General features: G+C 41.2%; 1 protein-coding gene across 3 annotated transcripts in view; it reads left to right on the top strand.

The window, feature by feature from the left end:
• Positions 1 to 25,172, top strand: part of WDFY2 (WD repeat and FYVE domain containing 2) — a 183,182-nt gene that overhangs the window by 10,777 nt on the left and 147,233 nt on the right. The window contains exon 2 of one of the 3 annotated variants that reach the window (XM_078433989.2): positions 23,088 to 23,166. The exons of 1 other annotated variant lie outside the window; for it this stretch is intronic. In XM_078433989.2, the coding sequence (XP_078290115.1) occupies positions 23,088 to 23,166 (79 nt within the window). The remainder of the gene's footprint in view (positions 1 to 23,087; positions 23,167 to 25,172) is intronic. One more of the 3 variants, XM_081795289.1, reaches the window with a different exon arrangement.

The raw sequence follows: 25,172 nt of genomic DNA on the forward strand, positions 1-25,172 counted from the left end.
AAGTTGGACACTTAACCAACTGAGCCACCCAGGTACCACTTGAATTTATATTTGAATGGCTTCATAAGTTCTCTTTATATTCCAAACCTTAGATTGTTAAACAGTTTTGAAGAATGAATACTTTTTCTCCATAAGGTAAAATTAAATTAGACGGGTTAGTTATGTTTAATCAGAATGGTTAGCTGAATTAGCATGCTGGTTGGGTGGATTAAATTGGTTCAAAATTTGGTTACAGTGCGTATCAGATGTGCACAATGTAGATCTTTGAGCTTTATCTGAACAGAGTAGGAAAAAAGCTGAGAAAAGAGAGTTCACTCAGTCTGAAAAGGTTCAAAGTAGTATAAGGGAGAGGAAGAGGCCCAGGCAAGGAGTCTCCAGAGGGATGTGTGGGTTGTCTATCAGTATATATATGATGTCTGTGGGTTGCCCTGTTTCTCTGGGTATGATCTTTTCCCCACCCCTCTGGTTTTACTTTTTGTTAGTTTTCGTTTAAAAAATGTACTACCTTGCTCTTTTTTTTTTTTTTTTTTTTTCATTCCCCTGCCCCTCACACATGCCTGGCCTCCCCCATTATGAACATCACTCACCAGAATGTTACATTTTTACCAAGGATGAACTTACACCAACACATCATTATCATCCAAAGTCTATAGTTTACCTAGGATTCCCTATTGGTGTTATGTACTCTCTGGACAGATGTATAATGACATATCCGTCATTACAATACCAAATACCGTCTTTTTACTGACCTAAAAATACTCTATGCTCTGCCTGTTCGTCCTGTCTACCCCTTGCCCCCAATCACTGATCTTTGTATTGTCTCCATAGTTTTGCTTTTTCCGGATTGACTTCTTTCACTTAGTAATAATGCATTTTAGTTTTCTTTTCATGTCTTCCTGGCTCATTCCTTTTTACCACCATTGTCTGGATATACCAGTTTATCCGTTCACCCACTAAAGGACATTTTGGTTGCCTCCAGGCTTTGGTAGTTATCAGTAAAGCTTCTATAAACATCCGTGTGCTGGTTTTTGTGGATAAATACCAAGCAGCACAGTGGGTGTTGTGGCACACGCACGTTTGGTTTTATGAGAAACTGCCAGACTGGTTTCCCAAGTGTCTGTACCATTTTGCATTTTCACTAGCAGTGAATGAGAATACCCTTACCAGCATGTGGTGGTGTTAGTGGTCTGGATTTTGGCCATTGTGGTAGGCGTGTAGTGATACCTCATTGTTACTTTCATGAGCATTTCTCTGATGACGTGACGTGAAGTGTATTTTCATATGCTTATTTGCCATCTGTAGATACTTGTTGGTGAGGTGTCTGTTAAGGTCTTTGGCCCATTGTTTAAATTGAATTGTTTGTTTTCTTACTGTTGAGTTTTAAGAGTTCTTTGCATATTTTGGATAAATAGTTCTTTATTGATGTGTCTTTTGTAAATATTTTCTCCTGGTCTGTGGCTTGTCTTCTAATTCTCTTGATGTTGTCTTTCACTGAGTGGAAGTTTTAGGTTTAAAGAAGTAAATCTTCTCAATTATTCCTATCATGGATTGTGTGTTTGGTGTTGTACCTAAAAAGGTGATCACCATACCAAAGGTCATCTAGATTTTCTCTTATGTCATCTTCTGGGAGTGTACTGTGAGTTCCTGACATTTTGATTGTGGAAGCATTCAGTTCAAAAGACAGTCATTTTGAGTAAACATGTTGCCACTTGTATGATGCAGCTACTAGTAAAACAACCAGGTAAGGAACTAGGCCATTCCCACACATGAAGGTCCTTCTTTCAAAAAGCCCCGGGTAACCTGGGTAAGTGACCGCTTGAGTGACCCCACTTCTTGCTTTCAGTGCCCTAATTCTTGGTCTCATGGTTTTTTTGTTTTGTTTTTTTTTTTTTGAGAGAGAGAGAGAGAGAGAGAGAGAGTGAGTGAGCGTGAGTGGGGGAGAGGCAGAGAGAGGGGGAGACAGAGGGTTGGAAGTGGGTTCCACACTGACAGCAGGGAGCCCGATGTGGAGCTCGAACTCATGAACTGTGAGATGGTGACCTGAGCTGAAATCGGCTGCTCAGCAGCCTGAGCCACTCACGTGCCCCTTGCTCTCATGTTTTACCTTAGCCGGTAAAGAATGAACCCATGAAGCCCTAGATATCACTCTTGGACAAAGGCAGAGCCTGGGTCCGATCTCTCTCTCTCTTTCTCTACCTGTGACCTCACTGTGGCCCTCTGGAATGCCGTGTACCCTCCAGAATCTGTGAGTAATAAATCTTGTTCCTCAACGTTCCGTAATGGTTTATTGCAGAAATGTAGTTTCTAATTGTAATAAGAACTCAGGAGCTGGCCCGCAGGCCATGAGTAGGTGCCCTATTGGGGGAAGTGTCTGTGGAGCTCACCATGAGTGATGCGTACGCTGCAGGCCTTCTTAACAGGGGCTCGGGACTGTCAGAACAGAGTTTTCTAGTTTTGCATTTTACATTTGGGTCTATGACCCATTTCGAGCTGACTTTTGTGAATCTTCTCTCCAGATTCATTCTTTTGCGTGTATGTGGATGCCAGTCTTCTGAGCACCATTGTTGAAGAGGCTATCTTCGCTCTCTTATATTGCCTTTGCTCCTTTGTCAAAGATCAATTGATGGTATTTATGGGGTGTCTGTGTCTGGGTTCTCTATTCTGTTACATTGATCAATTTATCTGTTCTTTTACCCATACCGCACCACTTTGATTACTGTAGCTTTATAGTAAGTCCTGAAGTCTGATAGCATCAATCCTCTAACTTGGCTCTTGTCTTCCAGTATTGTGTTCACTACCCTGGGTCCTTTGCCTCTCTATCTAAACTTTAGAATCGGTTTGTCAATATCCATAAAATAACTTACTGGGATTTGGATTGCATTGAAAATATATATCAAGTTGGGAATATTGATACTATTGAGTCTTCCTATCCATGAACGTGGAATGTCACCTCGTTTATTTAGTGATTCTTTGATTTCATTCATCAGAATTTGGTAGTTTTCCTCATATAGTTCTTGAATATATTTTGCTAGATTTATACCTAAGTATTTCATTTTTGACAGTCCTAGCGTAAATCGTACTGTGTTTTTAATTTCAAGTTCCACTTGTTCATTTCTGGTATATAATAAAGCATTTGACTGTTGTATATTAACCTTGTGTCCTGCTGCCTTGCTATACTACTTACTCTACTCTTTAATAATTTAAAATTCTTAAATGAATCTTTTAAGAGGTGCATACATCTGGAGGGATAGATCAGTATCAGTACTGAACTCAGAAGGTCTATACATGCTCTTTAAGTTGTTGATTTGTTGATAAGTGAAAAAAAATTACTTTCTTGAGATTACTTTGAGTAGCTTCCAGTGATCCATTGGAACTAGGATGGTCCTTTTGTGTCTTTGACTATAACTGACATTTTTATGTTTTGAAATAGGGGCGTGTTTATGCCTTACCACTAAGTAATTATTGGGAAATTCCATTCTTGAGCCTGAAGGACTGAACTTGAGCTTGAAAACTTGAAGCATTGGACAGTTTTTACATAGCACAAATATTAAGTTTGTCCTTTCGAATATGCTGTCATAGTCAGGATTTTCAGGGCCCAGCATTGCTTATTTCTACTTTTACAAAACTTTTACTTACAAAAATTGATCTCTTTTCTGCTTTTCTTGCCTACTAGTCCATGCCCATATTATGTGGAAAAGTGAGGCTAAAGCTGGTGATGAATCCTGGATGGATTTGCAGAGAGATTGGGATCAAAATGGCATTTAGTTATTTGAAATGTAATTTAGCTAGGAGATTGCCACAATTTGAGAATTTAATAATCATCGTAGAAACAAGGTTTTAAGGTTAAAAAAGAAAAGGTTGCTTATTTGGTAGTTCATTTCCTGTGGGTACTAATTAATCCGTACCATAACTGAAGTTCTGAATATTTGAACGAAAAATAGCAGGTAAAAATAGCTAGATGCTGGCAGTTACATTTAAAAAACAAACTTGTTTTTAAGGTGATAGTACACGCAATTGTGAAATTCAGAAGGCTAGCCTGAGAAAAATGAAACTCCTTCCCACTTGTGGGTCTTATGATTTTGTGAAAGGAAAGCTGATAGGATTTGCACATGCTCTCTCTGACACATGCCCTGATATGGATCTCTTTGGGCATTTCTGCTTTCGCAGCTGTAAACTTCACTCGTAGAACTACTCTGGCGATTAGCAGTGTTTGCATGTGGCTTCCCCTCCTCCTCCGCCTGATCTGATAGCTGTATTCCCTCAGCACACTCTTTGTGTATTTGTTAAAACACCTCCTAACATGCATTAAAATTATTTATCTATTTATCTTCTGCTCTGGGATCCTCAGCACCGTGTTGTTTTTCAAGGCCTCTGCTCAGAACTTAGAACACAGTAGGCAGAATTGGAGCAGTAGACGTTTCTGTTGTGTGTCGGTTCACCGTGAGGGAGGGAACCACTCTGGAAACCAGTCGTCTTCTGGTGATAGATAATGGTACAGTCTCTTTGGTTGCTTTGGTAATGTGAACAGAAACCAGCTCTGGAGTTTCCTGGCAGAAGGCTCAAGTATCTTGCAGAATCTGAGAACAGGGAGGCATTTGGACTCTAGGAATAGAACTAAAGACTGGAGCTTATGGAGAACCAGGAAGTCTTTTCTCCCCGTTGCTCCTGAGTTTCTCATTGTCTGCTCCATTCTTCTCTCTTGCTTACGCTGGCTGTCTCTATTTCTTACTTAGTCACATGGCACAATATGGCTGCCATCTGCTCCCGCAGCGTACGCGTTCTAGTGTAGGTAAGCAAGGAGAGAGGGATTGAGGTCAGGCCGCCAGTTCCGGTTCCAGGGTTCCTTGGGGAGGGACTTACTGGTCCAGCCATGGTAGACTGTTCCCTTTGGGACTGTGACCACACGTGGGCTCCTGTTGCAGGTTATGGCCATCACTGCTTCAGCCTGTGGAGGGGGTAGGGGAAAGGGCAAGCGTCAGATAAGAGATGGAAAGCACACAATCCAGCAAGTGCCCGCTGCTGGAGCAGTGTGGGGGTAAGGTGAGATCATGCCCTTGTAGCTTGGTGTGGTGTTGGTAGTTGGCTCTGGTAGCAGCAGAATAAGGAACACCGACGTGCTTTTCTCATGATCTTCATTGCCTGACTTTCTTTGAAATCTGCTCATATGGCACCTGGCACCGTTTTCTCCTCATTGCTTCCTTTGCTGATTCGACATGTTGACTGCTATTTTCTTGTAGTGGATATAAGGTGGAGAATGGGTAGGTACTCACTATGAATGTTTGCTGAGCAAAAGCCATTATTATAGTGACAAATTTTAGCGCCAGTGAGCAGACCCCATATGGTAACCATATTTTCTAAACGCCAAATCGAAACACATGCTAAAGGAAAGTTTTTTTTCCCCCCTGATGGATGAACTTACATACATATTTCATTATATTTTTAACAAACTGAAATTTGAAAAATGACATTAAGCACATATGGGCACAGTATGTATTCCATTTCAGGGAGAAGGCTGGAAAGCCTCAAGAATATTAATAGTAGTTAGTAATAGCTGACATTCATTGAGTCCATGCCATGTGCCAGGCACTGTGTTAAGCCCTGTATGTGCCTTTTCTTGTTTAGTCCTCAAGGTGATTTTATGAAGCTGGTATTTTACTCTCATTTGAGAGAGGAGGGAACAGATGCTGCCAGGAAGAGGCAGGGTGAGGATGTGCCCTTGCATCGTGGAACTCTACAACCCTTCTGTTTAGCCTCAATGTGCTATGCCACCTCTCAGAGGCCTCAATAGGGGGGTAGAGGGACCAACCTCCATGGAGATCACAAAAGGCTGAATTTGGTTTTTCAGAGGAAAAGCTAGCAAATCAACTAACTAGTCAACACATGATAACACAAATTAAGAAGAAAAGAGGGTAGATGTCCTTTTACGTCCTTATGATGCCCTTCTTTACCGCTTTGAGTGTTGGTATTCCAAAATATGCCAAAATTGTAGGTGTGAAAGAAATCACCCAATTAAAAAATGGACGAAGGACCTGAAGAGACGTTATTCCAAAGAAGATATGTGAATGGCTCACAGGTGCATTAAAAGTTGCTCAACATCACTAATCATCAGGGAAATGCAGATCAAAAATGTATTGAGATATTACCGTATGCCTGTTAGAATGGCCATCATCAAAAAGACAAAAGATAATGAATGCTTGGCAAGAATAAGGAGAAAATGAAACCCTTGTGCTCCGTTGGTAGAATTGTAAATTGGTGAAGCCACTGTGGAAAACAGGATGGAGGTTTCCTCAAAAAACTAAAAATTGTACTACCATATAATTTAGCAATTCCACTTCTGGGAACATATCCAAAGCAAACAAAAATACTATGTTGAAAAGGTACCTGCACCCCCATATTCATCACAGCATTACTTACAATAGCCAAGTTACAGAAACAGCCTAAGTGTTCACCAATGGATGAATAAAAAAGGTGTTTGTATACAGTAGAATATTACTCAGCCATGAAAAAGGACATCTGCCGTTTGTGACAACACGGATGGACTTTGATGGCATCATGCTAAGTGAGTAAGTCAGAGGAAGAAAATACTGTATGGTATCACTTACATGTAGAATCCAGGAAAAAAAATTGAACCCATAGAAAAAGGGATCAGGTTTCTGGTTATCAGAGGCACGGGGTAGGGAGAGGGGAAATTGGAGGAAGGTGGTCAAAAGGTCTAAACTTGCAGTTATAAGACAAATAAGTCCTAGGGATATAATGCACAGCACGATGACTGTAATTGACTGGTTACAGTGACTGGTATATGTGAAAGTTGTTAAAAGAGGAAATCCTAAGAGTTCTCATCACCAGGAAAAAAAAAACTTTTTTTTTTTTTTTTTTTTTTTGGTATCTATGTAAGAGGTTGGATGTTAACTAAACTTACTGTGTTAATCTTTTCACACTAAAAAAAAAAGACTTGTTGACCCCAAACAAACAACATTATAGATACGACTTTGACTTCTGTCAAAGGGCTACACATTTACTGATGGACAGTAGGGTCTGTGAATGAGGAAGGCCTTTTAGGCTGCATGGGGCCTTTATCAGTTAGGCCTCACCCAGTACAGGCTTATTTTTCTCATATAACAAAACATCCGGATATAGGTGGTCCTTATGTTTTCTTGCTCTGCCATCTCCAGTATGTGGCTTTCTTCCCTATAGTGGCCTCATGGCTCAAGATGGCTCTTTGGCTTTCAACTTGGCATCTGCTCATAACTCTATCACAAGACCACTTAACTGCAAGGGAGGATAGGGTGTTTGTTTTCAATACTTTAACAAAATTGGATATGGGGAGATGATTGCTCATAGGAGGCCCTTGGCTAGGGGAGCTATCGTATACTGCTTTGACTAATGTTGGCTTTAAGCTTGGGAATAGCTTGGTCTCCAGATAGGTTCCATTTGAATTTTGTAGCCTGCAAAGCTGATTTGAACTCTTCCCCTCCCCTCAACTCTGTCCTTCCTGCTAATATTACAGGACTGCCTTTGCCTCTTGGGATAGATTCCCAGATTGGCCTGAATGCTGTAATCTAAATCTTTATATGTGGGGACCTGTGTGTGTGTGTGTGTGTGTGTGTGTGTGTGTGCATGTGTTTCTCTTTTTCTTCCTTCCTTTTCTTTCTTTCTTTCTTTCTTTCTTTCTTTCTTTCTTTCTTTCTCTTTTTAAAAGATCTTTTATTTGTAAGTAATCTCTACCCAATGTGAGGCTTGAACTCACAACCTCGAGATCAAGAGTCGCATGCTCTACCGACGTAGCCAGCCAGGCATGGGGACCTGTGTTTCTTAAGCGAATGAATATAGGCCTGGGACTTTGATGATTAATGTATGAGTGCTTTGGCCATGGACCACCGTGAAGTTCGTCAGTTAATCTGAAATATTAGAAAGTTTGCCAATTCTTGACAGCCTCTTAGAACCATTTGAAACCATCCATTTGCTCTTCTCATTTAGATGCCGGATACCGAACTGCTGGCAGAATTTGTAAATGCTGAACCACTGTATGTTTTCTAAATGTGTAGTGTGTTTTCTGTTAATATTTATATTCAGAATATCTGGTGCAGAAGTACCCTTGTGGGGGTTTAATTGTAGGTGTGGTGAGGTAGTGATGTCTTCGGCTCCCAGGGCTGCCCAGGAGGGCCTGGGGCAGTTGGACTCCCTGGGCTGCGTTCTTCTGGCCGGGAAAACCTTTAGGTGTCAGGGTGCCGTAAGGGGTTGGGAAGCACCTCTCTCGGGACACTCATGGCTTTTATGTTGGGCTTATTACAACAACCAGGTCATCAAACCTGCCCACGTTTCCTCACTGACATTCTGAGCAAGATATCGAAGGATGTTTTCTTTACATTGTAATATAAATAATTTTCCCACAGTTTAAATTATGGAATCGTTCGTGGGCTACGGTCAAGCAACGTCTTATGGTATAAAGAGGGTGAGAGAAGGACTTACAGGGCCTAACTTGAAATTATGCTTTTCTCACTTAGTCTTCATTTGTCTCAGGGTCAGCTTCTTAATTTATAAAACAGGGAGAATAATGCTGCCTTCTTCATAAGACCGTGGTGAGAGTTAAATGAAATAATGGGGATGGAAATACTTTTGTAAAGCTCCGTGAGGGGTCACAAAGTCCCATGGCCATAGGCACAAGGCATGTAACATAAATGAGGGAAGCATCATGCTTTGAGAATAATTAGTTGTAAGTAGGTCGGGCCTCCGCGTCAGTGATACAAGAGGGTGTGGCGGGGGTTGTGAGGAGTGCTTGCCTCGTGAAAGAGGACAGCACCTTCTCAGATCCAGCAAATGTTTGCCATGTGGGAATTCAGGCCCCGTGTCTCCAGATCCTTGGATTCTTCAGGAAGTACTGCAAACCCAGATTTTTTTGTGACATCTTTAATTTTTTTAAAAAATTAATTTCTTTATTTTGAAAGAGTGGGGGAGAGAGAATCCCAAGCAGGCTCCTCGCTGAGTGGAGCTCGACGTGGGGCTCGATCCCACAAACTGCGAGATCATGACCTGAGCTGAAGTTGAGAGTCGGACACTTAACTGACTGAGCCACCCAGGTGCCCTGCCATCTTTCAGTTTCTAAAGTTCGTGCAAGGGTGCTGAGCGAGGATCCTGCTTGGGATTCTCTCTCTGTCCCTCTCTCCATGCCCTTCCCTCGTTCACTGCACACATGGCACGCACACACTCTCTCTCTCTCTCAAAATTAAATAAATAAATAATAAAGTTAGTGCGAAAACTGTTTTTACAAACTCTACAGAGCAAGCAAAATATTGACCTGGGCTGGAGTCTGCCCTTTGCGTTCTAAATACTAATTCCTTTGGAAAATAATGCACTCCAATTTATAATACGTATCGACGAGGTTTCCAGTTAGAAAAGGCAGCTATATTAGGGTTGCCTCCTTCCTGTTGTCATTTTGTCCTCTCAGGTTTCTGTTTTACATTCTCCACTGAAAGTTTCTTCCCTGAGTATGTTGAAGAACATATCCCTATAATCAAACAATCCCTCTATCAAACAAAAATTCACATGGAGGGACTCTTTTAGTAGCTAGGAATCACGCAAGTCTTGACTTTTAGCTATGAAACAGAGATACACCCAAAGCCTAAGGAAAGGGGAGTCTATTATGAGCTGGCAGAAAACTTCCCGGAACGCAGGGGTGGAGGAAATGTGGCTGAGCCTTATGAATGTCAAGGTTTGGGAACAGGAGAGACTTGAGGACCCTTTAGAGCTGTGCTTTCCAATATGGTAGGCACTATCCACATGTGACTATTTAAATTTAAATTTAAATTAATTAAAGTGAAAACTTTCTTCGTGGCACTAGCTGCATTTCAGATCCTCAGGAACCACATGTGGCAGATTATTGAATGTTTCTGTCCTCGCAGAAACTTCTGTGGAACAGTTTGGGAGAGAAACAGGGGCATGAAGCGGGAGGTCTAGTTAAAGGTTAAACTAAATGACGCTGGTGCCTGAGCTGAAGCACTGGCAGTGGGCACACTGAAGGACCGCAGGCTTACTGGGGAAGGTTACGCTTGGGGAGGCAGCACTGTGTAGGGGTTAGAGCGAGGACTGGTGTCACATTTGAGTCTGCTCTCCCGTTTCTTAGCTGTATGGTCTCAGATAAGTTACTTAAGGCTCAGTTTCCTAGGCTAAAAAATGGGGGTTGTTGAAGCCTTGGGAATGGATGCAAGAACCCAGGGAAAATGGGTAGAATGAAAAGGGAGGACGATGAGCAGTGTGATCAGAGAAGCTGCTGGGGAGGCTTGCAGTGAGGCCTGTTAGTCGGGGAAGATCTCAGAAAGAGACGGACGCTAACCAAGTTTCTAAAGGGGAGTGGATTCTGGATTTGGGGTTGGCCGTTGTCCATCCACTTAAGGATAGCACATTGGTTGGGAGTATGGGCACTGGAGTCAGACCTGGGTTCGCTGTCACCATATACTGGCTCTGCTACTGTGTAATTAACGTACAGGCTCTCTATTACCTGGACCTTTGTTTCCATACGTGCTAATTGGGCATGGTAATAGAATTTAGAATTTATTTCAAAGGGTTTATTAAGGGATATAATTCATATACAGACTTAGTAAAGAGTCTGAAATGCAGTAAACATTCAGTAGATGTTAGTTTTGTTATTTAAGGATCCATCCTTGAAAAGTGAAAGTTCAGTGTCGAATAACAAGAGAATCACGGTGGATGTGGATTGTACAAACATGGAGAGTTTTCACCAAATATGTGTCATTAAAGCTAAAGGGCACCGAGTCGGAAATTTAGAGTGACAAGGAAATAATTGTGGTGTAAATGAAAAAGCGTTACTTTTGTGTATACTGTGGGACTCATTACCCAGAGCCTGCTAGAGAAATATACTTCACAAAGTTTAGAATAGTTGAAGGCATGGATGGTGACCCCATACTGGGCAATTAAGAGGATGCTGGGATATTTGGTGCATCTGAGAGAGCAAACATGAGGTGTAGGAGACATTTGAAATGTTTTCTTTGGGGACTAATAATTACATGTCTTACAAGGGACCGGGAAGAGGGCTTTTTCAACATTTTATCACGGTAAGTCGCTTCCAAATGGATGCCTTTTTTTCCTCGTTGCTACTCTGTGAGCTTGCTCTTGTCTTTCCTCCTTTTAACTTTCCTCCTCCTAAACTTTTAAGCCTTTACTCTTCTCTTCCCACTTCCAGTCAAAAAGCACAAAGCAGAGACAGCAAAAGATGGTATTGGGTGGTAAAGAAAGCCAGATAGACCTGTCTGGATGAAATCCCAGCTCCTGCATTTACTAGCCTATTCTCTCAGAGAGGTGGAAGTCATTTTTAAAATGTGTCATGTTTGTGAGGATTGAAGGACGGAAGGAGTCGTACGTAAAGCTCTTGGCACATGGTAGGAGTTTTTAGATGTGAGAAAACGCATTAATTCAGCTGATACCTCCAGTTCAAAGTTCAGGTTTTTGAATTTTAGTTTTTAGTTTTTTGGTGGGGTGTTTGTGTCCTTACCCTTAAGCACAGCGTCTGGCACTCAGTAACTGTGCAGTAAATCAATAATCCAAGAATTTATATAACTGTTTGTATCTGTGGTGAAGAAATTGCCTGGGGGTAAAGCTGTTCTTTCTGTGGCTCGTTTACCTTCAGGGATGCACCCAGATCAGGTATTATTAAAACTAGTTATTTGGGAAACAACCACTCCATAAATGGTGGCTATTGTAATAATCCAGCAACTGGATTTTAAAGCAGAAAAATTCACCTTTGATTATAGCACTGTTGTTTTTGGGCTTTTTGTTTTTTAACGAAATATATCGTGTTTATATCTGTGGGATATGAACCAAGAAGGCCACAGTATGCTTACAAATGCAGTATTGTAGTGGGAAGTGACTTGAACCTTTTTTGTATTTGGAATCATTTTGATTAAAAACTAACAAGTGTAATAAATGCTAGAACTCCCATGGTGCCACTGTATTTTCAGTTTTTAAATAACAGTATAGACTTTATAGGATAAAATGAAGAGATATTTGCTGGCGTTGTCACTTTTAATTTATGATTCACAGTACCTACTTGCATGGCAAAGTAATCATTTTTCCCCATTTAATTCTAGAGGTTGTTAGTTTCTTTCCCATTGAACAGGCCAGATCATTTATCTTGCTCTAATACTCTGCTGCAGAAAGCAGTATCCCTATAGTGCCAGCGTTTACTTATTCAGTGACTTCAACTATATGAGATGTAGCTGAAAACCAGAAAATAAGCAAAAGTAACCTTAGGCAGTCAAAATGGGGCATAAGAACTCAGCTTACTAATTTGTACACTTTCCTCCTAGAAATACCCCTCAGACACCTGCTTAAATAACTGATATCATACTGAAGTAAACTTACTGCAGCGTCATACCTCATTGTCTTGAAGTTACAGTTTTTTTCACCTTTCAGTATTTCTGACGTCAGGATTAGTGGCTTTCAGCAACAGTCATTCCTTGCCTAGGATTTGAGGAGATGGCTGGTGGCTGGTCGACCGGCCTGGACTTGTTCACATGGCAGAAAGGCAGCATCAGGAGACAGCGCCAGTCCCAGTGTGCAAGCCCTTTCCCAGCTTCTGAGTCACAGTTGCTAATGTCCCATCAGCCAGAACAAGTTACGAGGCCTCGCCCAGAGTCAGGAGTGGAGAAATACTCCACCTCTTGCTGAGAGGAGCAGTCAAGTCGCATTGCAAAAGGGTGGACGTGCTGGGATGGGAAGGATTTCTGAGGATATTTTGGCAAACTATCTACCATGATGTGGCGATGAATATCATAACTTAGTGTTTTCATTCTTTCTTACTCATACATAAAATTCTGTGTTTTATGATCAGTGGCATCTTAGAGCTGATGAAATATGGTATGTGTATCGGGTTATTGGATTTTTAATTAAAAATACATATTTAATGTAAGAATTTAAAATAATACAGAAGAATGAGAGTTAAAGTGCTTCCCCACTCCCCTTCCCCCGCATCTCAGGCCCTGGAAGCATCCTCCAAGAACAATTTGGCACATACTTGTTGTAGTAGGCTCAACAGTGGCCCCCAAGCAGGGGGACTTACATGGTAAAAGGGACTTTGCAGATGTGATTAAGTTAATGATCTTGAGATGGGGAGATTATCCTGGCTTATTGGGGTGGGCCCAGTGTAATCATAAGGATCTTTAAAAGAGGGAGGCGGGGTGCCTGGGTGGTTCAGTTGGTTAAGCATCTGGCTCTTGGTCTCAGCTCAGGTCATGATCTCGAGGTTTCGTGGGTTTGAGCCCACGTTGGGCTCCGTGCTGCTGGTGTGGAGCCTGCTTGGGATTCTCTGTCTCCCTCTCTGCCCCCCACCCACTCATGCTGTCTTCTTGTCTGTCTCAAAATAAATAAACTTTAAAAGAGGGAGACGGGAGGATGAGAGTCAGAGGAGAAGCACTGTGGAGATGAGGCACAGATCGATTGGTGAGATGTGGCCAGAAGTCAAGGAATGGCAGCTTCTAGAAGCTGGAAGAGGCAAGGAACAGATTCTTCCTTGGGACCTCCAGAAGGACTCCGCTTTGCTGAAACCATGATTTTAGCTCGTTAATTAAAACTCATTTTGGTCTTCCAACCTCCAGAACCGTAGGAGAATAATGTATTTGTGTTGTTCTAAGGCATTTAAGTTTGAAGTCATTTGTTACAGCTATAAATGGAAATAATAGATTTCTTTATTTAAATTTCTTACTTTTAAGGAAAAACATGGTTATTTGCTAGGAATTCAAATAGAATCAGACAGTATAAGGTAAAATCCCCTATTTTTGATCAACCCTTCCCATATCGTATGGGGTACTCCTGTGAATAGTTTCCTCTGCACTTCTTCAGAAATAGTCATATTCACTCTCATTTTTGTACAAATAAGATCATATCAGACATGCATGTTATGTTCTGCAACTTGCTTATTTAATTAAATGTATTCTCGGATATGTTCTTACCAGAATAAAGTGATTTATTTCATTCAGTACCATAATTTATTTCACATACACTTTTGGGGAACATTCAGGTTGTGTCCAGGTTTTTTTGGATGTTGTTTTCTCCTGTTTCTCTGTCTTTTCCTCTGCTACAAACAATGCCGAACGAAGTGGCTTCTGCAAATATCTTTGGCTGTCGTCTACAAATATAATTGCAAGCAACTGAATTGCTACCTGAATGAATGTTGCCACGTGTGTGCATGCTGGAGTGGGGGTGGGGAACTGTGTCTACGCTTTCAATTCTTTGCCTATAATACTTTATTTTAACTCTTTTTTAAAGTTCTGTATTACGAAATCTACAGAAAAGCACATAAAGCATAAATGTATAGCTAAGTGCACTATTAAAAAGAAACCCATGTCAAGACATTTAGTGCTGTTGGCCCCTCAGAAAGACCTTGTGTGTCCTTCGCTGATCATAACCCCCAAGAGGTAAACGGTGTTCTGACTTTCATTTGCTGCTAATAGTTTGGACAGAACTCTAACAGACTTGGTCAGCTGGTCCTCAAAATATTAGGAATGTGAAAAGAGCTACTTAGGATGTTTATAATAATAAATCAAGAATTGATAGTTGACCTTAGAAAACTTACAGGAAGTGGATATCTGAACTAAAAACAAAGTGAGAGTTTGGGACATTTAGTGATAGAACAAGAAACCCTTTGTGTAAGACTGTAGGTCCTGGGATATCTATAATTAAGGCATAAAAAAACCACGTGGGGTGTCTGGGTGGCTCAATCGATTAAGCATCCAACTTCGGCTCAGGTCATGATCTCATGGTTCCTGAGTTTGAGCCCTGTGTCGGGCTCTGTGCTGACAGCTCAGAGCCTGGAGCCTGCCTCAGAGTCTGTCTCCCTCTCTCTCTGTCTCTGTTCGTGCTCTGTCTCTCAAAAATAAATAAAACATTAAAAAAAAACAAGCAAAAGAAACCATGTCAGTTTATGTTTAAGAACATAGGAAAATAGGAAGAATATCATGAAAGTGATGAAACGAAAAAAATGGTATTTGAAAAGACATCTGTCTGTTACCTTGGCAATTCACTCAGAGAGACTGCCTCAGTGTGCTCAGATGTCAAGTATATGCATCCATTGTATGGTGCGTTAGGCAACCCCATCTTCATCTTTAAAAGCTAAATTGATTCTAAGGGAAGTTGATTTAGAGCAAGCCCTGAAGGTCTGGTTCATAGTGTATTCTCTTGCAGACTCCCCAAAGGAGTCCTTTCTGATCAGAGCTGATTAGTCAAAGATGGAATTGAATCCTAGGCACATGCAGTTCTTGTCTTTTTTTGACTTACACCCAAGCCCAGAGGGTGGCACCAAAAATGGCAAATATGTATTTCTCCTGTAAGAAAGATTTGACTAGTCTGTGAGGTGGGGGCGGCAGATGCGCAGGTAGAAAGGGAGCATCCCTTACCTCAAGCAGGTGGCAGCTGTGAATGTCCTCTGAGTCGGATTCAAAGTTGTATCATGTTTTCCAGGTTGCCCCCAGACATATCTGGCTTTCTTTAGCCTAATAGCCAAGTATCCGATTCTCTCCATTGGGAATTTGTACGGAGACAAAGTTTCAGGGAGTTGGGAAGTAGGAAAAAAAGCAAAGTTTAAGGAAGAGTAATAAATTTGTCATTTGGTTGTTGCCACTTTGTGTGTTGCACATACTGATGGGAACGGGGGAGTGGCTCGATTAACAGTATTGCTTTCATGGTGCCCTCTACTTGGAAACAGAAATAGGAAATCCTGTATCTTTCTCAATAAAAAGAGAAAATTTGGTACAGCCTTGAGTGAATATCTCTAAAGAGTTAAGTAAAGTGGATCTTTAAAAAGCCCTGCTGAACACTTATTTCTTTGGGAAATATAGCCCCCCGCCCTCAAATAAATGTGCCTAAGTAGTACATACTTATTGTATGAAATTCCTGGAGAAAATTCTTTTAATTAGAACACAGGTGATGAATATTTGCTTAAGAACACAAATTTCATTCCCATTTCTTTTTTTTAAGTTTATTTATTTTTTAGAGAGAGAAAGAGGGAGAGAGAATCCCAAGCAGACTCCACGCTATCAGTGCAGGGCCCAACCCGGGCCTCAATTCCACGAACCATGAGATCATGACTTGAGCCAAAATCACATGTCAGACGCTTAAGTAACTGAGCCACCCAGGTGCCCCTATTTCCATTTCTAATTTGTGTGATTCCTTGGTGTCATAGAACTCTAAATAAGGCAACTAAGCCCTCTTTGCATCCAGTAATGTCATTTATCTTGCTTGGTAAAGATTGGTGTGAATATAACATTTACTTATAACATCCCTGTATAATGTCAAAAACAAAGTATAATGTACAGTGTAAAACGTATAAAGTATAATGTCAAATTTACTTTTAATGGGCATCATGGAAAACATGTAGATTGTTCTCAGGATTCTCTGATTATTTGCGTTTTGTGTGTATTTGATTGTTTTTAGACTATAGACGTTGATGCTATTTTAGCTCAGCCCTTTGCAAATATCATTTTCAGAACTGATAGCTGAAACATGGTTTTGCTTTTTGGCATTCATCCAGAATTGGGAGAAGAAAGCAACATCCTTTCTCCTATTGGTGGGCACCTGTCAATTTTTTTTTTCCAGATTCATGATTTTATTTTGGGGTGGTGTAGGAAATTAGAATTAACCAAAATCAAATTTATTATAATTAATTTAAAATCACATGTATTCTGATAACTTGATTTCAACATATGTTGGTGATTAAGAATGTTTCTCTTCAAAAGCAGTTATATGCAGTTAAGTGTGGTTATATAGGCACCAACAAGGCAGGGATTTGACCTTGTTCTCTACAGTATCCCCAGTGTTTGGAATAATACGTGCTAGTAGATGCTCAGAAAATATTTGTTGAATATAGGATGGAAGTATGTATTGCCTGTAAAACCCATTGCTGGTGCTTGATATTTACCAATCTGCATATATATGAAAAATGCATATATTCATAGTAGTTCATAACCTCACATTTTATTATTATTGTTTGAATGGTGGTCATTATAGTTTGCTATGCTGAGATTTTTTTTTAAAAGGATATCCTTTATTTTCAGTGAATCTATTTCTTCATAAAGATTTTGGGGAACAACAAAAAAAAAAAGATCCAGGGGAACTATGTTTCCTCAGTACACAACATTCTTCTTGAGTAAATAATAATCTCCTACATCTGTGTAAAGCATTTTATACTTTACAGATTTTTCACATTTTATCGTTTGAATGTTGCTACAGTACTGTGAAGTAAGGGGTTCCTGACTCTGCTGATTATCTGCCCAGTTGTCTATTTTTTCTGGCTGGTTGAACCCCAATTTTGTTCAGGTGTCCACCCCTACGTCACATAACTCAGGATTAAATCCCAGTTAGTCTAAGCCTGTTACAGTAAGTTCATTCCTTTTGCTAGGGACCAGTTTAGGAATACGCATGTGACCCAGTTCAGGCTAGTGACATAAGAGGTAAGGGCATGTGTGGGAAAAGTTCCCTTCCTTTTTGAAAGGGGTGCGCAAGAAAGAGACAACCCCTGTTTTTCTGCTGCTTTTTGCCATGACTGGACTTGATCACCTGGAGCTGCTACAGCAGTCTTGTGACAATAAGGAAAAAAGGGACCCTAAAAATAAGCTGGATGCTGGCTCTGTAGTGGGAGAAAAAGATGGAAAGAACCAGCTCTCCAGCTCCCGTAGGGCTGCCTTCTTGTTACCAGAGAATAAGTTTTCCTTATTCCTATCGAAGGCATGCTAACTAATAATTGGTATCATTATTGCCATTTTATAGGCAAGGAGACTGAGACTTGGAGCTCTAAAATTATCATCGCTGCAGGGTGAACTCACTATTGACTTCAGGAGAATTAAAACACGTATTCTGATCCTTACCTGTTCCGCAGTGTAGTTTCTCTATAAACATCCCTGTCTCTCTTCTTGGGAGGGAACTGGATTACCAATTATTTGTGTTTGAAATATATTCTAGACAGTTCCTCCTAATTATTTGGTGATTAATTACCTGTAACAAATACGGCTTTGGAATTCTTAGGTTACCTACTTTTGTTAACTTGGCTGACATAAATGAAAACTTTACAGATTAACGGTAATTTTTAAAATATTTATTCTATTTTGAGAGAGAGACGGTGCTTGCATGGGGGAGGGGCAGAGAGAGAGGGACAGACAGAATCCCAAGCAGACTCCCTGCTCAGCGTGGAGCCCGACAGTGGGGCTCAATTTGAGATCATGACCTGAGCCGAAATCAAGAGCTGGATGCTTAACTGACCCAGGTGCCCCTTTCACAATTAAAGTCACTCTTAAAATTGTTTTTTGAATATACATTTCAAGAAGTTTGTTGAACTCTGCCTAAGTTTGTGGATGTATATCTCAAAAATTTGTTAAATGTTGAGAGGTGATAAGGCTCACTTATAAAAGAATTAAGATGGTAACTGACCAACCGGTTGAACTGAATGGGAGAAGGGGCTGTATGTCTGACTTCAGAAGCTGACATTTGCTAATATGAAAGCTTATGGTTGATCGTGTACATGATTTTCTTTCCACTGCCATTCTTTGTTGACTTTCTCTCTACATTCTACCCCTTTTTCTTTTCATCTTCCTCCCTCCTCCCCCTTATAATAGACTGTGAAGAGACTGTGACCAGTAGTAGGTGGTACATTGCTTCTTATTACAGAGGCAGACCAGGACAGTGGTCCTGGACAGTGAGTAAGGGAGTTTATTCATAGTTGAAGAATTTAATTAAAAATACTGAATGCTGGGGGCACCTGGGTGGCTCAGCCAGTTAGGCGTCCGACTTCGGCTTAGGTCATGATCTCACGGTTCGTGGGTTCAAGCCCCGTGTCAGGCCATGTGCTGACAGCTCAGAGCCTGGAGCTTGCTTTAGATTCTGTGTCTCCCTCTCTCTCTGCTCCTTCCCCACTCACACTCTGTCTCTCTCTCTAAAATAAATAAACATTAAAGAAAAAATTTTAAAAAAATATTGAATGTCATGAAAAAGATACCTGCTGGGGGAGGGTTGGGCATTTTTTAGAAGACAGTTATTCTTGGTGGAAGCAGTGGTGGCTGATAAGAGGAAGTGGCAAAGATGACTGAGCCTAGCGCCCAGTCATCTGAGATGATTACTGTTTATGGCCCCCACCTCTTCTTTGCCCAGTTGAAATGACTGCTGTACTGGAGAGGACCGCTGTTGGGGGTGGAATCTGCCTTCCCTCGGCCCCTTTTCTCCTTCTTCAGGCTTGGAGGGCCGGCTAGCTGAAGTGAGAAGATTAAAATCGGACCAGCATTTCAAGACTGTACTTCCCGGTAACAGAGTGTTTAAACAATTCCCTCAGTTAGTTCTTTTTCTCCCTGATCCAGGGGAATCCAGTGGTGGGGCTTTCACTGGGTACCTACTGGAATATTTTCTTAATTCTTAATTTCATTTAAAACTAAAAGCGATCCGGGGCACCTGGGTGGCTCTGTTGGTTGAGCAGCTGACTTCGGCTTAGGTCATGATCTCACAGTTCATGAGTTCAAGCCCCACATCGGGCTTGCTGCTGTCAGCCTGTCAGCACGGAACTCACTTCAGATCTTCTGTCTCCCCTCTCTGCCTTTTCCCCACTTGCACACTCCCTTTCAAAAATAAATAAGCATTAAAAAAAAATCTTGAAAACAAATAAAAATAAAAGTGAGCCTAAATTCTTGGGAATTGATTAACGGCAAAAAAAAAAAAAAAAACCCGTTCCGTCTTGTGTAATTATTAAAAAGCCCTCCAATGGTGTGATTTTTTTTTTTTTTCTTTAAAATATCTTTTATCCCGGAGATTTTACTTCACAACTGAAATGAGCTGTGCGGTGTCCTGATAAGGGTGATTTAATGCCAGGATTAACACAGGTGACACCATATGTTGCTGATTACTGACTTCTCCTTAGGGGGCACTTGGATTTCCATTTGAAGTGCTTAATGATTTGATTTCTCCTCTTTAAATTAATGTGTCTGTGAATGGAGAACTTGCCCTTCAAACCAGCATAACTTCTGTTCAAGGGACCATCTCAAGCCACGAAAATGGAAAGAATATTTAAAAATCTGTGCGAAGATGTTGGGTGAACCACGACATATAGTCTAGATATTATATTCTGCTGCAATTAATGGAAAACCTGACTCATTAATGTCTCACACGAGTAAAGGGGTTATTTTCCTCTTCTAATGAGAAGTACAGAGGTGGGCATAACAGGATTGGCCAAAACCATCAAAGACCTTAGTGATCTTGTCACTTTGAAATCTCAAGATGGCTGCCCTCCAGCCAGCATTGCATCTGCCTTCCAGGCAGGAAGAAGGGGGAGGGCAGATGGCAAAAGGCAGAACCGGCTGCTCCTGTTCTCTTCCAAGGAGCTTCCTGGAAGCTCAGTCTGGTGACTTCCGCTTACATCTCCTTAACCAGAACTGTGTCATACTACCACCCCTCGCCGTACACAAGGCTGGGAAACATGGTTGTTTCGGCAGGGCGTGTGGTCACCCTGAGCACAACTGGAGTTCTGATGGGACGTATTTTGGAAAGAATTGTGTGTCTGTTGTCTCTGAACTCATGGAACTCGGGAGGACAAAATAAAGGAATATTTATCGAAAAATTGCATACTGGATGCTGTGCTGGTTGCTTTGAAGAATAAAGTAAGTTCAGGGTGGATTTGAAGAGCTAAAAAAATGGGCTTAATTGTATTCTTTGTGGAAATGTTCTCACAGTCAACCTATTAAGCTTGGAATGAATTCAAAGGACTTTTTCTTGAAACCCAGATATTATAATGGGAAATTTTGACAAATTTAAACATATTAATTTTAAAAAATCTATGTGTTGGACCCCAGCATTCATAAATGAAGACTTGTAGAAAATATTTCCAACATAGATTTAAGTTCTTAATATTTGTAATAGATAAAAAAGCCTCTACAAATAAATAATAAAAACATAACCCTATTAAAAAAACATGGCTAGGCACACATTTCTCTGCGGAAAATGTACAGGTAGTGAAAACAAGCTGGAAAAGAATAATAAAAGCAATACAAATTAAACATTGAAGCACCATTTTAAAAAATCTCAGCTGGATAGATATTTCCAAAACTTGATAATATCCAGTTTTGTAAGACCTAGGGAGAAAAGGCACTTTCATATACTATTGGTATGAATTGATACCATCATTTTTTTTTTTTTTAAGTAGACTCTACGTCCAGCATGGGGCTTGAAATCGTGACCCTGAGATCAAGAGTCACGTGCTCTACCAACTGAGCCAGCTGGGTGCCCCAGTACCATCATTTTGGAGGGCAGTTTGGCAATACCTGTCAAAATGCAAAATGTTCATACCCTTTGACTCAGCAGGTACATTTCTTGGGATAAATTTTACAGAAATATTAGTATGATTTTACAAGGATGTTTATTGTAGCCTTGCCATTAAATAAAAATGTGTAATCAGCCAAATGTCCATCAGTAGGGATGTGGTGAAATAAATTATGTTATAGTTACACAATGCAGTTGTTAACTGGAAAGCTGTCTGTGGACTATTAAGTTGTCAAGTTGCAAACTAATATGTATATTATTTTTGTGACATCTCTCCCTTTTAAAAAGTGGATCTATGCATATGAAAGAATTGGGGTAAGAGATGTGATGATTTTTCACTTTTTATACATAGATATTATTTGAATCTTATGCAAGGGCAAATTACCTGTGTGTGTGTGTGTGTGTGTGTGTGCGTGTGTGTGTGTGTTTTGCAAGGATGAATTGCTTTTTTTAAAAATTGCTAATGACTGGGGTGCCTGGGTGGCTCAGTTGGTTGTATCGCGACTTCAGCTCAGGTCACGATCTCACGGTTCATGAGTTTGAGCCCCGCATCAGGCTCTGTGCTGACCCCTCAGAGCCTGGAGCCTGCTTCAGACTCTGTGTCTCCCTCTCTCTCTGCCCCTCCTCTGCTTGTACTCTCTCTTTCTCTCTCTCAAAAGTAAATAAACATTAAAAACAATTAAGGGGCACCTGGGTGGCTCAGTTGGTTAAGTGTCCGACTTCAGCTCAGATCGTGATCTCACGGTTCCTGAGTTTGAGCCCCGCATCGGGCTCTGTGCTGACAGCTCAGAGCCTGGAGCCTGCTTCAGATTCTGGGTCTCCCTCTCTCTATCCCAACCCTGCTTGCACTCTGTCTCTAAAATATAAATAGACTTTAACAAATAAAAAAAAAATTGCTAACATCTTTTTTAAAAGCAGAATTTAAAAAAAGAATATATACGTTTCTGATTCTGTAAAAATGCTAAAATGCAAATAATGATTTTTATGACTTGTTTTCTGGGAGTGATGGAGGAACAAATAATGTGTAAGAAGAAAACCACCTAGATTAGCAGTCCAAATGACCGACGATTGGGAAAGAAAGGCTGTTTTTTCAACCACTTGTCCGAGTCAGGATAGGCTAGATTATAATGTAATAACAGACAGCCTCCACATTTTGGAGGTTTACATCACCAAGGTTTATTTCTCTCTCCTGGTTCATGACTCTTGAGAGTCGTGTGTGGGCTGTGCTAACAGAGCTGGTGGCCAGGAGAGGCCGCACCAACTTGGGGATCGCCGCTCACGGTGGCGGAAAGGGGCTCGGCGGAGCCTGCACTGGCTTTCAAAGACTTCTTGGGGCGCCAGAGTGGCTCCATCGGTTGAGCGTCTGACTCGACTTCAGCTCGGATTATGATGCTAGGGTTGTGGAATGGAGCCCCACGCTGGCTCTCTCTCTCTCTCTCTCTCAAAAAAAAGACTTCTTCCCAGAAGTGACACACGTTGTTTCCACTTATACTTTTGTTAGTTAAAGCAAGTCCCCTGGTCGTGCCTGAATTTAAGGAGGCTAGGAGGCGTCAAGGTGTCATTCTACCATGTGCTTGGAAGGAGGAGAATCCCTAGTATTTGTAAGCACCGTAATGGATATATCGTAGCACTTCAAAGGAGCACTGTGAGATGAGCTTCTTGAACAGTGCCTGGCACATAGTGAACAGTGTTACAAGCGTTTTCATTTTTACAGTGAGAATGATTTCTGCTCAACTGGATGAATTTCTTAAGAAATCTGTATGAAATGATTTTCATATTTATTGAATCAGCAGGCGTTCATCGAGTTCACGTCACTGTATTATACCTGTAGAAGTGGAAGAGATTTGTCTGTGTGTAGCTCTTTTTAAGGTAAGATTTTACAAAAATGTTTCTTACGTATTTTGAAAATCCCCTCACCCCCAATTGTTTATTCTAACTATATCTATAAAGAAAGGGTTTATTAGAAAGGAAATTCCTGCAGGGCTTTTGGTATATTTTTATAAAACATACCAAAATAATGAGGTTTTCATCTATTTAATAAAAAATTCCTATTTATGGTAGCTATCAGGGGTGTATTTTAAAATGTTTTTTAGACGTTTTTATTTATTTTTGAGAGAGAGAGAAAGAGTGTGAGCAGGGGAGGGGCAGAGAGGGAGATACAGAATCTGAGGCAGGCTCCAGGCTCCAAGCTGTCAGCATAGAGCCTGACATGGGGCTCGAACCCATGTACCGTGAGATTATGACCTGAGCCGAAGTCGGACGCTTAACCGACTGAGCCACCCAGGCACCCCAACGGGTGTATTTACAGCAGTAACTCTTAGCTGTGTTTGTTTGGGTTTGGCTGACACGAAAGGTATGTTCCATCAACAGAAAGGAGTCTTTTTGGCAGTCCTCTGTGCACACAAAGTCCAAGTGCAGAGTTCTTTCTTTATTGTGATACCCGTCGTGTAGTATAGAGCAAAGTTGCTCTCTTCCTCCTCCCTCTGATCTTTCTTTCCTTTCCCCTTAATTCCCTCAATCATTTAAAAAAATTTTTTTAACGTTTATTCTTTTTTTTTTTGAGAGAGACAGAGAGTGAGAGTAGGGGAGAGGCAGAGAGAGAGGGAGACACAGAATCCAAAGCAGGCTCCAGGCTCCCGAGCTGTCAGCACAGAGCCCGACACGGGGCTCGAAGTCAGGAACCGTGAGTTCAACCAACTGACCCACCCAGGTCCCCCATTCCCTCGGATGATTTTATTTTTACTTCCCAGAAGGACTCAGCTCTTTTCCATCCTGTCATCTCATACATGAGCAGACGTTTCACATCCATAAGTTCTTTGGGATGGATCAAGACAGACAAATCTTTCTCCCAGGATCTTGGGGGAGGGAAGTAGAAAAATCTCTCCTGTCACTTTAAATAAAATGGTGGGTTGAATCTCCAGAAATTTCAAAAAAATGTGTCCACAGCCTGATTTATTTGAGAAGTAGGCTGATATTCCAGGCCTTAAATTTCCAAGCTAATGTGTGTGATTTATTGGTTTTATTTTTCTTACTTCTCTAGCTGGTAGATAGAAAACGCTCTTAAGGGGCGCCTGGGTGGCTCAGTCGGTTGGGCGTCCGACTTCGGCTCCGGTCATGATCTCGCGGTCCGTGAGTTCAAGCCCCGTGTCGGGCTCTGTGCTGACTGCTCAGAGCCTGGAGCCTGCTTCCGATTCTGTGTCTCCCTCTCTCTCTGACCCTCCCCCGTTCATGCTCTGTCTCTCTCTGTCTCAAAAATAAATAAACGTTATGGGGCGCCTGGGTGGCGTAGTCGGTTAAGCGTCCGACTTCAGCCAGGTCACGATCTCGCAGTCCGTGAGTTCGAGCCCCGCGTCAGGCTCTGGGCTGATGGCTCGGAGCCTGGAGCCTGTTTCCGATTCTGTGCCTCCCTCTCTCTTTGCCCCTCCCCGTTCATGCTCTGTCTCTCTCTGTCCCAAAAATAAATAAAAAACGTTGAAAAAAAAAATTTAAAAAAAAAAAAAAAAAAAAAAAATAAATAAACGTTAAAAAAAAAAATAAAAAAAAAAAAAAAGAAAACGCTCCTAAGTCTTTGCACTACTTAAAGAAGCTTGATTAGAAAAGATGAAGCTACTCGTGCTTGTCTATTTACCGTGAATTTCACCTGCTTATAGTCATTCAGCAGCCTTGGCCTGGCTGTGGAAATCAAACTCCTCTGAGGAGAATGGTCAGACCCTGGCTGGTGTCGAAATACACCTTATTGCCAAAATTTGGGCTGCCCCTCAAGTACGAGCGATAAGCACTCTACACATTTCACAGAAGTTTGTCTTGCTATCCTTGGGTCACCTGGGTAGTGCTGCGTTTTGACAGCACTTCCTTAAGAGCGTCAGTAAAGAGAG

This window comes from Panthera onca, chromosome A1 (genome assembly GCF_046562875.1).
Source record: "Panthera onca isolate mPanOnc1 chromosome A1, mPanOnc1 haplotype 2, whole genome shotgun sequence".
NCBI classification, from domain to species: Eukaryota; Metazoa; Chordata; class Mammalia; order Carnivora; family Felidae; genus Panthera; species Panthera onca.